The 12750-nt window shown below is 44.0% G+C and overlaps 1 protein-coding gene across 2 annotated transcripts in view; it reads right to left on the reverse strand.

Annotated features, from left to right (window-relative positions):
• Positions 1-12393, reverse strand: part of pigo (phosphatidylinositol glycan anchor biosynthesis, class O) — a 51583-nt gene extending 39190 nt beyond the window's left edge. Inside the window, exon 1 of one of the 2 annotated variants that reach the window (XM_072252467.1) lies at positions 11583-12392. In XM_072252467.1, the coding sequence (XP_072108568.1) occupies positions 11583-12072 (490 nt within the window). In that variant the 5' untranslated portion in view covers positions 12073-12392. Of the gene's footprint in view, positions 1-11582 lie in introns of both variants that reach the window. The other variant, XM_072252468.1, reaches the window with a different exon arrangement.
• Positions 12394-12750: the final 357 nt, after the last annotated feature.

The raw sequence follows: 12750 nt of genomic DNA on the forward strand, positions 1-12750 counted from the left end.
GCATAGGGTTTACTATTGTCACATATACCTAGGTACAGTAAAAAATCTTGCCTTGCATACTGTTCATACAGACTAATTCATTAACCAATATACTGAGGTGGTACAGGGTAAAACAATTACAGATGCAGAATAAAATATAACACTACAGAGAACAAGTAACAGCTATAGTTTCAATAAGGTGCAAGATCTTAATGAGGTAGATTGTGAGGTTAAGTCTGTTCTATCCTCCGAAGGGGCCATTTAATTGTCTTATAACAGCTGAGTAGAAGCTGACCTTCAGTCAGGTGGTATGTGTTCAATTATTTCAACATTAACAAGTTTGAAGTCAGTATGAAATGTACAGAAGTGTGAAAGGTATACCTAAACTTCACTCAGAGGAACTTCTCAGCCAGTATGCAGGAAGTCCAGTAACAGAAGTGAGGATTCAGGTGATGAGCAATACTGGAATTCATTTGAGAGAATGAGGTGGGGAGATGGAAGGAGTACAAGTGAGAGACCACTTTCATGGTAGTAACCATGATCAAACTAGAGCATGGTCACAGAGAAAGTAAGAACAAAGGCTCTAAACTGGGGAGAGGCTGATTTTACTTGACTGTCAATTGATTTAGCAGAAGTAGTGAAAGCATCTACCTGAAGTCAGTATTAGAAAAAGAAACCTTCCCAGGATAATACTCTTGGATATTCGGGATACTGTTTCCATCAAAGAAAAAGATGAGGCTGCCAAATCCAGAGCCCCAAATGACAAACATGAATTAAGCACAAAGCAAAAAGAACATTAAGTTTATGTCAGGCATCCAGAGCTTACACAGAAACATAGGAAACCCACAGCACAATACAGGCCTTTTGGCCCACAATGCTGTGCCAAACATGTTCTTACTTTAGAAATTACCTAGGGTTACCCATAGCCCTCTATTTTTCTGAGCTCCATGTACCTATCCAGAAGTCTCCTAAAAGACCCTATCATATCCGCCTCCACCACTGTCGCCGACAGCCCATTCCATGCACTCACCACTCTCTGTGTAAAATACTTACTCCTGACATTTCCTCTGTACCTACTTCCAAGCACTTTAAAACTGTGCCCTCTCATGTTAGCCATTTCAGCCCTGGGAAAAAGCCTTCACACAATCAATGCCTCTCATCATTTTATGCACCTCTATCAGGTCACCTCTCATCCTCCATCGCTCCAAGGAGAAAAGGCCAGAATCACTCAACCTAATCTCCTAAGGCATGCTCCCCAATCCAGGCAGCATCCTTGTAAATCTCCTCTGCACCCTTTCCATGGTTTCCACATCCTTCCTGTAGTGAAGCAACCAGAACTGAGCACAGTACTCCAAGTGGGGTCTGACCAGGGTCCTACATAGCTGTAAGTAACATTACCTCTCGGCTCCTAAATTCAATCCTACGGCTGATGAAGGCCAATGCAACATATGCCTTCTCAACCACAGATTCAACCTGCGTAGCAGCTTCAAGTGTCCAATGGACTCGGATCCCATGACCCCTCTGACCCTCCACACTGTCAAGAGTCTTACTACAGGTGTCCCCCGCTTTTCCAACGTTCGCTTTACGAAACCTCACTGTTACGTAAGACCTACATTAGTACCCTGTTTTCGCTTTCAGAAGGTGTTTTCACTGTTACGAAGAAAGGCAGCGCGCATCCTGAGCAGCCACTCTCCCCCGGATTCGGAACGGCATTGCTTAAACATGTGCCTGTGAGCAGCCATTTGCAAGATGAGTTCTGAGGTGTTGGAAAAGCCTGAAAGAGTAAGGGTGTTACACTTAGCGTAAAACTACACATAATTAAGCGTTTCGATCGTGGTGAACGAAGCAAGGACAAAGTGAGTTTGGCTTGTGGAAGCTGACAAACATGATGTTGAAGAGGCTTTGGCATCCCATGACCAAGAACTGATAGATGAAGAGCTGATGCAATTGGAAGAGGAAAGGATAACAATCGAAACCGAATGCAATAGCGAAAGTGAAGCAACTACGTGAGATTTTCGCTGCAATGATAAAGTACAACTTTAATTTTGAAAGGGTACGTAGGTTTAGGGGATATTTACAGGATGTTTTGAGTCTTTACAAAGAACTGTATGATAGAAAAATGCGCGAGGCTCAGCAGTCAAGCAAGCCTTCCAAATCAGCCACAGCGGACGATGAACCTTGATCTTTGACATCGAGGCGGGCAGTCCTAGGAGAAGATGAGCTGCCTGCCCTGACCGACAATGAGATGACACCCCCGTGTCCCACCACCCGGGCCCCGGACAGATACTGTACCGATTTGCGGAGAATGCAGCAGTAGCAGGGAGGCACACAGCACATCTTTAAGAAAAAAGCCGAAATAAACAAGCTAATTAATTAGGTGCCACTGACACGTAAATGTCGGCCCAGATCAGTGCCGATTTCTGATTGCATCGCCTCTGATCTGGGCTGACAATTATGTGTCGGCGGCACCTAATTAATTAGCATGTTTATTTCAGCTTTTTTCTGAAAGGTGTGCTGTGTGCCTCCCGGCTACTGCTGCCTTCTTCGCGGCAATGTATCGGGTCGGTGGCTTGGAGGGTGGGGGCCACTGCACCACCCAACCTGCGACAACTCAGCCTAACACACCATCATCAGTTCGCTCGGCAAGCTGTCTTTCTGATTCCGGTAAGTGATACTACGCTGTACATACATTATTTCTACTTTATATAGGCTGTGTAGTTTTACGTGTTATATGGTAGATTTGGCAGCCTCATAGCTTAAAGGTTACTGGAGAGAGCATTTATGCCAACAGCGCTTGCGTGAGATTTTCTGCCGAGAGCTCTTGCGTGAGATTTTTGCTACGGAGATCAGTGCAGGCAATCGTTGTAGAGAAGTATTTCTGCCTTATATAGGCTGTGTGTTTATTATATTATTCCTGCTTTTACTATATGTTACTGTTATTTTAGGTTTTATGTGTTATTTGTCATGATTTGGTAGGTTATTTTTGGGTCTGCGAACGCTCACAAAATTTTCCCATATAAATAAATGGAAATTGCTTCTTCGCTTTACAACATTTCGGCATACGAACGGTTTCATAGGAAAGCTCTACCTTCAGATGGCGGGGGAAACCTGTATTAATACTATATTCTGCCATCATATTTGACCTATCAAAATGAACCACCTCACACTTATTTGGGATAAACTCCATCTGCCACTTCTCAGCCCAGTTTTGCATCCTATTGATGCCCCGTTGTAACCTCTGACAGCCCTCCACACTAACCACAACACCCCCAACCTTTGCGTCATCAGCAAATTTACTAACCCATCCCTTCACTTCCTCATTCAGGTCATTTTTTCAATATATATACATTGTTTTTTTTGCTCAGCATAACAAAACTTTCAATTTCCAGATACACTTACATTTACATTTCTTCCCCTCACAGATATCAGGTATAAGAACACTTCCATCAAAATATAGACATCACCACAACACCCTATACAAAAGCCCTTATTAGTATAGCAAATACGAGGAATTCTGCAGATGCTGGAAATTCAAGCAACACACATCAAAGTTGCTGGTGAACGCAGCAGGCCAGGCAGCATCTCTAGGAAGAGGTACAGTTGATGTTTCAGGCCGAGACCCTTCGTCAGGACTAACTGAAGGAAGAGCTAGTAAGAGATCTGAAAGTGGGAGGGGGAGGGGGAGATCCAAAATGATAGGAGAAGACAAGAGGTGGAGGGATGGAGCCAAGAGCTGGACAGGTGATTGGCAAAAGGGATATGAGAGGATCATGGGACAGGAGGCCCAGGGAGAAGGAAAAGGGGGAGGGGGGGAAAACCCAGAGGATGGGCAAGGGGCACAGCCAGAGGGACAGAGGGAGAAAAAGGAGAGAGAGAGAGAAAGAATGTGTGTATATAAATAAATAACGGATGGGTACGAGGGGGAGGTGGGGCATTAGCGGAAGTTAGAGAAGTCAATGCCCATGCCATCAGGCTGGAGGCTACCCAGACGGAATATAAGGTGTTGTTCCTCCAACCTGAGTGTGGCCCCATCTTTACAGCAGAGGAGGCCGCGGACAGACACACCAGAATGGGAATGGGACGTGGAACCAAAATGTGTGGCCACTGGGAGATCCTGCCCTCTCTGGCGGACAGAGCGCAGGTGTTCAGCAAAATGATCTCCCAGTCTGCGTCGGGTCTTGCCAATGTATAGAAGGCCACATCGGGAGCACCGGACACAGTATATCACCCCAGCCAACTCACAGGTGAAGTGTCGCCTCACCTGGAAGGACCGTCTGGGGCCCTGAATGGTGGGAAGGGAGGAAGTGTAAGGGCATGTGCAGCACTTGTTCCATTTACAAGGATAAGTGCCAGGAGGGAGATCAATGGGGAGGGATGGGGGGGACGAATGGACAAGGGAGTTGCGTAGGGAGAGATCCCTGTGGAAAGCGGGGGGGGGGGGGGGAGGGGAGGGAAAGATTGCTTAGTGGTGAGATCCCGTTGGAGGTGGCGGAAGTTACGGAGAATAATATGTTGGACCTGGAGGCTGGTGGGGTGGTAGGTGAGGACCAGGGGAACCCTATTCCTAGTGGGGTGGTGGGAGGATGGAGTGAGAGCAGATGTTAGGAAAGCAGACAGGTTTACATCTATATACTGCAGAAAGGTTGCCATGTTTTACGAAAACTATTTGTTTTTGAGTGTATCATACATGTCAAAAAGTCCAAAGGAATGTATTCCATGATTAATTTACGCCAACCAAAAGGTCCAGGGGCCTTTTCGATATCCAACAAAGTAAAATGTTCTTCCTCGCACAAAAAGTCAGGACGTTAAAAATTTTTCTCTGATGTGCATTAATAATACGACTGCTGGGTAAGCCTAAGAGAAAAGACACTGGGTCCAGTTCAAACTTCATCTTCAGAATCCTTTCCATTTCACCCAAAATATCACTCCAGTATGCCTGAAGTTTGGGACAAGTCCAAAAACAGTGGGTGAAAGTTCCGGTATTTACTTTACATTTCAAATACATAGGAGAAACCCCCGTCTTAAATTTCAAGAGACGGTCTGGAGTCAGATGGGCTATATGCAGAATTTTGAGTTACAATGCTTTAGTTCTATTACAAATTGAAATCTTCTTTGCATTATCACAGATGTCATCCCATGTCTCAGCTGTAATTTCTACTCCCAGCTCTTCCTCCCAGACCCTTCCCAGCTGCTCAGCCTCTCCACAAGAACATTCCCTCAGGATGCTGTAAAAAGTACTAATAGAGACTTTACCCTTAGAACGAAACACCCTCTTTTCTATGTCAGAACTATAGAACTCCATTAACAATAATATTTTTTTCTGTATATAATCTCTTATCTGAAAGAAACGATAAAGATCCTTGTTGGGTATGTTAAATTTCTGTACTATTTGACTAAAAGACATCATCGTTCCTTCATCAAAAAAATCTCCTAGATGGAAAATACCCTTAAAAATCCAAAGTTTAAATCCAGAATCCATTATGCCAGGCTGAAAATCTGGACTGCCGGTTATTGGAGTGAAGGGTGATAATTTCGCTGCATTGCCCTCCAAGCCCTGACTGTATTAATTGTTATTGGATTGCAACAATATTCCTTAACTAGTTTCATCTTATTGAGGAAAAGCAAATTAATAAGAGGGCATTTTGCTTGTGAAGCTTCAATGTCCAGCCAAATTGAGGAGGGATCCCTGCAAACCCAGTCAACCACATAAGATAAAAAGGAACCTAACTGTTATTTTTTAATGTCTGGAAAATCCAGACTCCCTAGACTACCGGGAAGCTGTAACTTAGACATTTTAATACAGGGTCTTTTTTTTGTTCCAGATGAAAGAAACAAACCAGCCATTTATTTTTTTAAGTATTTGTCGGGTAAAAATGACTGAAATCATTCGTATTGGGTACAGCAGGCGAGGAAGGATGTTCATTTTGAGCAAGGATATTCGGCCAAGCCAAGAAATGGGAGGAGTGCTCCATTGCTCAAGATCCTCTTTGATTTTGTCAAATAACTGTGTAAAGTTAGCTTTGAACAATTGATCAAACGTAGGTGTGTTAAATATACCTAAGTAAACAAAACGTGTCTGCGACCATTTAAAGGGGAAAACACCCAGAGTGTCAGGTACCTGCTGCAGATTCCCCAGGGGCATATCTCTGATTTAGTAAAATTGATTTTATAACCTGAAAAGGCGCTAAATGAATTGATGCATTGTATAAGATGGTGCACTGATATAGCAGGGTTTGATAAGTAAATTAGAACATCATCCACATACAATGTAATTTTATGTGACTTTAGTCCTACGTCTGTAGCAGGTATTTTGGGGTCTCGCCGAATAGCAGCCAATGGCTCAATCACTAGTGTGAAAAGTAGTGGTGATAAAGGGCAGCCCTGCCAGCTGCCCCTCAGGATATCAAAATTATCCGACCTAATACCATTAGTGAGAATCGCAGCCGAAGGGTCATTATAAAGAACCTTCACCCACTTAATGAAGTTATTGCCCAAACCAAATCATTCTAAAGTGAAAAAAAGATACGGCCATTCGACACGATCAAAGGCCTTTTCTGCATCTAAGGAAACCACCAAGTCGTCCACTGCCTGTTGCTGACATGCCTGAGTCACATTTAGTAATCTTCTGATATTGTTAGATGATCTACAGCCTTTTACAAAACCCGTTTGATCCTCTTTTATGATATTTTCTAATCGCAACACTTAGGTAAGATTTTAAAGTCAACATTTAACAATGAAATAGGCCTGTAGGAGGCACAATCTTCAGGGCTCTTTCCTTTCTTAAGAATTAGGGAAACATTAGCTTCTCTCAATGATGGTGGGAGGAGACCACAATTAAATGCATAATTGAACATCTTTAGCATAGGCTCTGATAATAACCCTGTGAACTCTTTATAGAATTCACTAGTGAGTCCATCAGGACCAGGGGCCTTCCCACTTTGGAGCTATCTCACAGCTTCCTGTATCTCATGTATAGATAACGGAGCATTGAGGAGGGACTCTTGTTCAGAAGAAATGACTAGGAGATCTAAATTCCTGAAAAAGGACTCCATCCTAGATTGTCCATTATTACATTGCTCAGATTGATACAGTTTAGAATAAAAATTCTTAAACACAACATTAATCATTTTAGAAATACTAGTGAGCGCTCCTGTCCCATCCCTAATTGAAGCAATAGTCTGAGAGGTATTTTTCTTTCTAGCTAAATAAGGCAAATACCTACCTGGTTTCTCATCATGTTCAAACAATTATTGTTTAGCAAATGTCAATTTTCTTTTGGCTGCTTGTGTAAGTAAAGAGTTTAGTGTACAGCGTAGGGCTATGATATTCTGTAACTTGGCTGCAGAAGGCTTATTAATATAATCCTTCTCAGCTGCCGCAAGCCTTGCTTCCACTAGGCGCTGCTGTTCCGCAGCTTGTCACTTCTTACTAGCAGAGTAGGAGATAATTAATCCCCTTGCATAGGCCTTAGCGGTTTTCCAGAGCGTCGATGGACTACTAGCTGATTTGGAATTATTAGATAGGAAAGTTTTGAATTCGGAAGTAGTCTATAAATTTATTATCTTTTAGAATAAAAGGATTCAGCCTCCAATGTCTAGATCATGCTAAATTATCTTTGGGCTTAATATTTAAATATACTGCTGCATGGTCAGAAATAGCGATATTTCCAATTGTGCAGGATACAACTAAATCTAGGAGCAAAAAAACCTATTCTGGTGTAACACTTGTGTGGATTAGAAAAAAAATGTGAAGTCTTTGTCTGAGGGATGTAACAACCTTCAGGCATCCACAAGTCCTAGTTCTCCACATAAGCCCATGATTTGTTTGGACTGTGAGGAGAGCAATGGGGGAACCACTAGGCACTCTGTCCATCAATGGGTCCATGAGACAATTAAAATCCCCACCTACAATAATGTTTTGTATTGAAAAGCTTGTAAGTTTGGAAAAAGCATCTGTTAGGAATTTGAGATGAGCTGGAGGGCAGTAAACATTGAGAATACCATATTCCTCTCCATATATTGAAGTCTTAACAATCACAAATCTCCCATACTTATCCTTAATGCAGTCTAATAACTTAATAATTAAAATGGCCACCCACCTCCTGGTATTAAAAGATGAAAAATAGACTTGATCAAATCCACTCTGTTGCAGTTTTAGATGCTCTTTATCATTTAAATGTGTCTTCTGCAATAAGGCTTTATGTACCCTTTCCTTTTTCAGGTTTAGTAGGATTTTCTTTCTGTTGCTTGGTGAATGACTCCCCTTAACGTTCCAAGTGCACAATTTTAATATATTACTCATCATAACCCTTTATTACAATCATGTGACTCCGGAGGAGAAGAAACCCGACTTAAGATCAGCTGAGTAGCAATAAGTAAATTTAAAAAACCCACAAAAAAAAAGTGCCAACAGCACTGAACAAGAGGACTTACCCCACACTTAAAGGGGATATCTGAACCTTCTAGCACCTCATATTCTGCCCCACTATCAATATAGCATTTAACATAGTCAAAAATGAAAACAGGGCATAATTTATCAATCCACCGATTTGTTACTATCATATTTAAACTCCTTCAGGCTGGAGCAGCACCGCTAATTTAAACAACTAATGAAACTGTATCAATCAAAGCAAACATGTTACCCATCCTATAAGATATCCTGCCGTCGAGTAATGAAAAGGTAAAATAAAGCGACCATCGAGCATGTTATTGTCCATAACCAGGGCTACACAATATACAGTATACATTCTTTAGCCCAACGTGTCCACAAAAGTTTTAGCTTTGCCAGGTGAATCAAATATCTTCGTGGTCCCGTTGTAGGTGATTTTCAGCGCTGCTGGGTACAGCATAAAGCAGTGGTCTCCAACCTCCGGGCCGCAGACCGATACCGGGCCACGAAGCATTCAGGGGTGCAGCGGTAGCTGGAGCGCACCCAGCACATCTTTAAGAAAAAAGCCGAAATAAACAAGCTAATTAATTAGGTGCTGCCCAGAAGCCAGTCTTCATTAGAGGAACTGAGGTGGAGAGGGTCAATAACTTTAAATTCTTTGGCATTAAGGATCGACGTTTCTCTCTCTGAAACGTGTCAGAGGATCCATCCTGGGACCAGCACGTAACTGTCATTACAAAGAAAGCACAGCAGCGCCTATACTTTATTAGAAGTTTGTGTAGATTCAACAATCACCTCGATCCTGACAGCTCCGTCTTTTCAGCCTGTCTAAGCTGGCATTTAAATTGATCAAACAATGGAACAGCTAAAGGCTCCAGCGCCCTGGAAAGAGGAGTGAATATCGCGTAGGGCAAGTGAAATCAGTAATCACCTCTGATCTGGGCTGACATTTATGTGCCTGGTGGCACCTAATTAATTAGCTTGTGTATTTTGGCTTTCTTCTTAAAGACGTGCTGGGTGTGCTCCAGCTACCGCTGCAGCCCTGCATACTTTGCAGCCCGGAGGTTGGGGACCAGTGGCATAAAGTACTGGATTCCAGATTCTCTCAGCCACTTCTTTACCTGGTCGAATTCCTTGTGCTTCCAAATAATGGCTGCCGAAAAATCTTGGAAAAACATAGGCCTGGACCCCTCATATATTAAAGACTGGGCATCAGCCCCGCAGCGCCTCGAAGCCTCCATCACTCTTTGCTTATCACCGAAATTATGGAACCGCATGAGGACGGGTTGAGGGTGTTGGCCTGGGCCTGGTTTTGGTGCCAGCGTACAATGAGCTCTTTCCACTTTAATGCATCCAGCCTTGGTTTCCAAATCAAGGAAATTAAGCAGCCAGCCCTCGAAAAACTTGGCCGGTTGGCTGCCTTCTGTATCTTCAGGTAGACCGATGATTCGTATATTCTTTCTCCTACCTCTGTTCTCGAGATCATTGATATTGTCAGACAGGCTTTGAACCTGCTTTTCTAGCGCCAGGATGCAGCTTTGGGCCTGATCAGTTACAGTTTCTACCACGGAGGCTCGGCCCTCGGCTTCGGTCGTTCTTGTATCAAGATTCTTAAGCTCCAATGTGTGGTTTTGAAGTGTTAGAGAGAGTGGAGCCAGCTTCTTGTCCATCATTTTGGACATATTCTCCGTAACTTCCTGAATTACTAGACGAAAAGCAGGGTACAACTTGTTAGCATAGCTAGCAGTAGCTATCTCCTCAGCCCTGGACAAGCGCTCTGTGCAGCTCACCTTGGCCGCCTTTTTAGTACCTTTCGAGGGCATGGCGTCGACACAGCTCAAAAAAAAATTCATCAATGTTCATGTCATTAACTCTGACACTTGAGCATTTAAAAAAGTTGAAACGGATAGGTTTATATGTGAAATTATCAGTGTTGCTGTGCTGAGCTCAGCAAAGTAGACTTCTCACTGCGCCGCCATCTTGAAACTGCTCTCATTCAGGTCATTTATAATAATCACGAAGCAAAGAGGTCCCAAAACAGATCCCTGAGGCACACCACTGGTTAATTCAACAAAAGGTCTTTGAAGTGAGTGCAAAGTGTAGGGGTGAAAATGTAAAGGAAATTGGGAAAGAAAAAGGAAGCATGAAAAAAATACTGACACATGGGTGGCCCAGTAGGGTAGTGGTCAGCACAGGCAATCGAGATTCAATTTCTGATGCTGCCTGTAAGGAGTCTGGACATTCTCCTCATGACTGTGTGGGTTTCCTCCAGGTACTCTGATCCAAAGAGGAACTGGTCATTGTAAAATGTCCCGTGATTAGGCTAGGATTAAATTGGGGGATTGCTGGGTAGAATGGGTCAAAGAGTCATTAAAGCCTATTCAGCTTTGTATCTCAATAAATCAATAACTTGAAAGATAATACAAAAATGTTTCAAAAGTATATTTCAGTTACTGACAGGAAGTAGATATCTACGAGGAGGGTCTTTTAGAGATTATTAATACTTTGCAACTAGCTTTATGGAAGAGAGAGCATAGTGTGAAGATTGCAATTAAAGAGTGATTAAGAGTGAATTATAGTATGGATAAACTACAAAGTAAAAAAATGACACATTAAAATGGTTTTGTCCAATTACACATTGATAAATAGCAGGGCCCAATGGCATTCATTCCAGACAGTTAAAAATTTCAGGGGTGAAAACTGCAGAGGCCAACTGTCATTTTCAAATCCTCTCCAGCTCCAGATGTGGTGCGAAATATTAAGAAACGTTAAGGTTGTAACACTGAAGAGGGAGATGAAAATATTGCAAGTAATTACAGGCTAGGCTTTTAACCACAATGATCAAGATTATTGGAAGTAATTATTAGGGGCAATGTAAACCTTCATTTAGAAAGGCACCTTGTAAGCAGGAACAGTCAGCTTGATCTCTTTACCGAACGTCAGATCAGACAAACTTGAGTGAATTTTGCAGATAACCAGGGTTTGATAAGACCAGTGAGTTTGATGTAGTCTACGTAGTTTTTAGCAGCGTTTTCCATATTGACCCACTCGGCGGACTGATCAAAATCAACACGCCTATCGAATCCAAAACTTCCTCAGTGAGAGACATCAAAGAGAAACTATTGACTAGTGCTTTGCGACCGGCAGACTCACAATAGGTTGAATGGCCAGCAGTGTATACTTTCCATGATATACTAATTTCATTTCAAACTTACCATTTTGCACAAATTGTTGAATCAAATTATCTTCCTCGATTGCCGGAGATGCAAAGTTGCTGCCGACATCTATGAAGGTAGGTAAAGTACCCGTGGTCATCCCTTTAATCCTCTGCATTGTTGTTGTGGGCGGATCAGCTCTGAACTTGAAAAGTCTCGCATGCTGAGGTTTAGCAGCAACAGTCTGATGGATCACCTCCAGCTTATTCTCGTACGGTTTGGGATTCTTGTTTCCTGGGTCGTACTTGGCAAAGTCAAACCTCAGAGCATCTATGACGAGGACGACGGCTTTGGAAAAGCGCCTCGGCATCCAGCAGGAGTTTAAAGCCCGAGCGGAGGACGCCGCACCGGAGAACTCTGCGTCCTGACACAAGCTGCGGCCGCGGAGCTCCAGCCGAACCAGCATGAAGCCGCTGAGGAAGAGCCCGAGGCCGGCGCAGAAGAGCAGGCAAGTCCAGCAGAGGGACAACACAGTCACCATCCTCGACATGACGGCGCCTGGAAGGCTACGGGAACCGTTCAAGGTCCCGGTGTGCGGTGGAGCCGAACTGCGGGACGGGCACGACGCCAAACGTCAGCGTGGTGAGCAAAAGTTCCTCCTCACGATCAATCCCGGCTCCAGGGAAACGAGCTGATGGATTTGTAAAGTAATGACACCGGATTTGTGATCCCCAAGGTCACTTACCCCAACACACCAGCTCGCTCCCTCGCAACCGCTCGCGCATTCCCGGCGCCGGTCGGCAGGCGGCCCCCGAGGACTCCTCCGACAGCGCCGCTCCAGCGGCCGGCGGCCCCCGAGGACTCCTCCGACAGCGCCGCTCCACCGGCCACGGTGACCCTTTCCGCGACAGCGCCACCTGGGGTTCTAGCGAGCGGCGCCTCCAACCTCCTAAATTAGTCCAGAGAATTCACTGATGCAGCACCCCCGGCACCGGCGATGGGAATTTGTGCCAACGGAGCCAAACACCCCTCTTTTCCCGTCCCATCACAGCGCCAAATACAAACCATGCAGACAACAGCCTTCATGAAGTGTCTCGGCCCGAAAAAATGGACTGTTTATTCACCTCCACCGATGCTGCCTGACCTGCTGAGTTCCTCCAGCGTCTTGTGCAGACATCCCACCCTGCAAAAACTCATTTCAGGGAGGTAGCACCCCCCTCCCCCGACC

The sequence above is a fragment of the Mobula birostris genome, chromosome 3 (assembly GCF_030028105.1).
Source record: "Mobula birostris isolate sMobBir1 chromosome 3, sMobBir1.hap1, whole genome shotgun sequence".
In the NCBI taxonomy this organism is placed as follows: Eukaryota; Metazoa; Chordata; class Chondrichthyes; order Myliobatiformes; family Myliobatidae; genus Mobula; species Mobula birostris.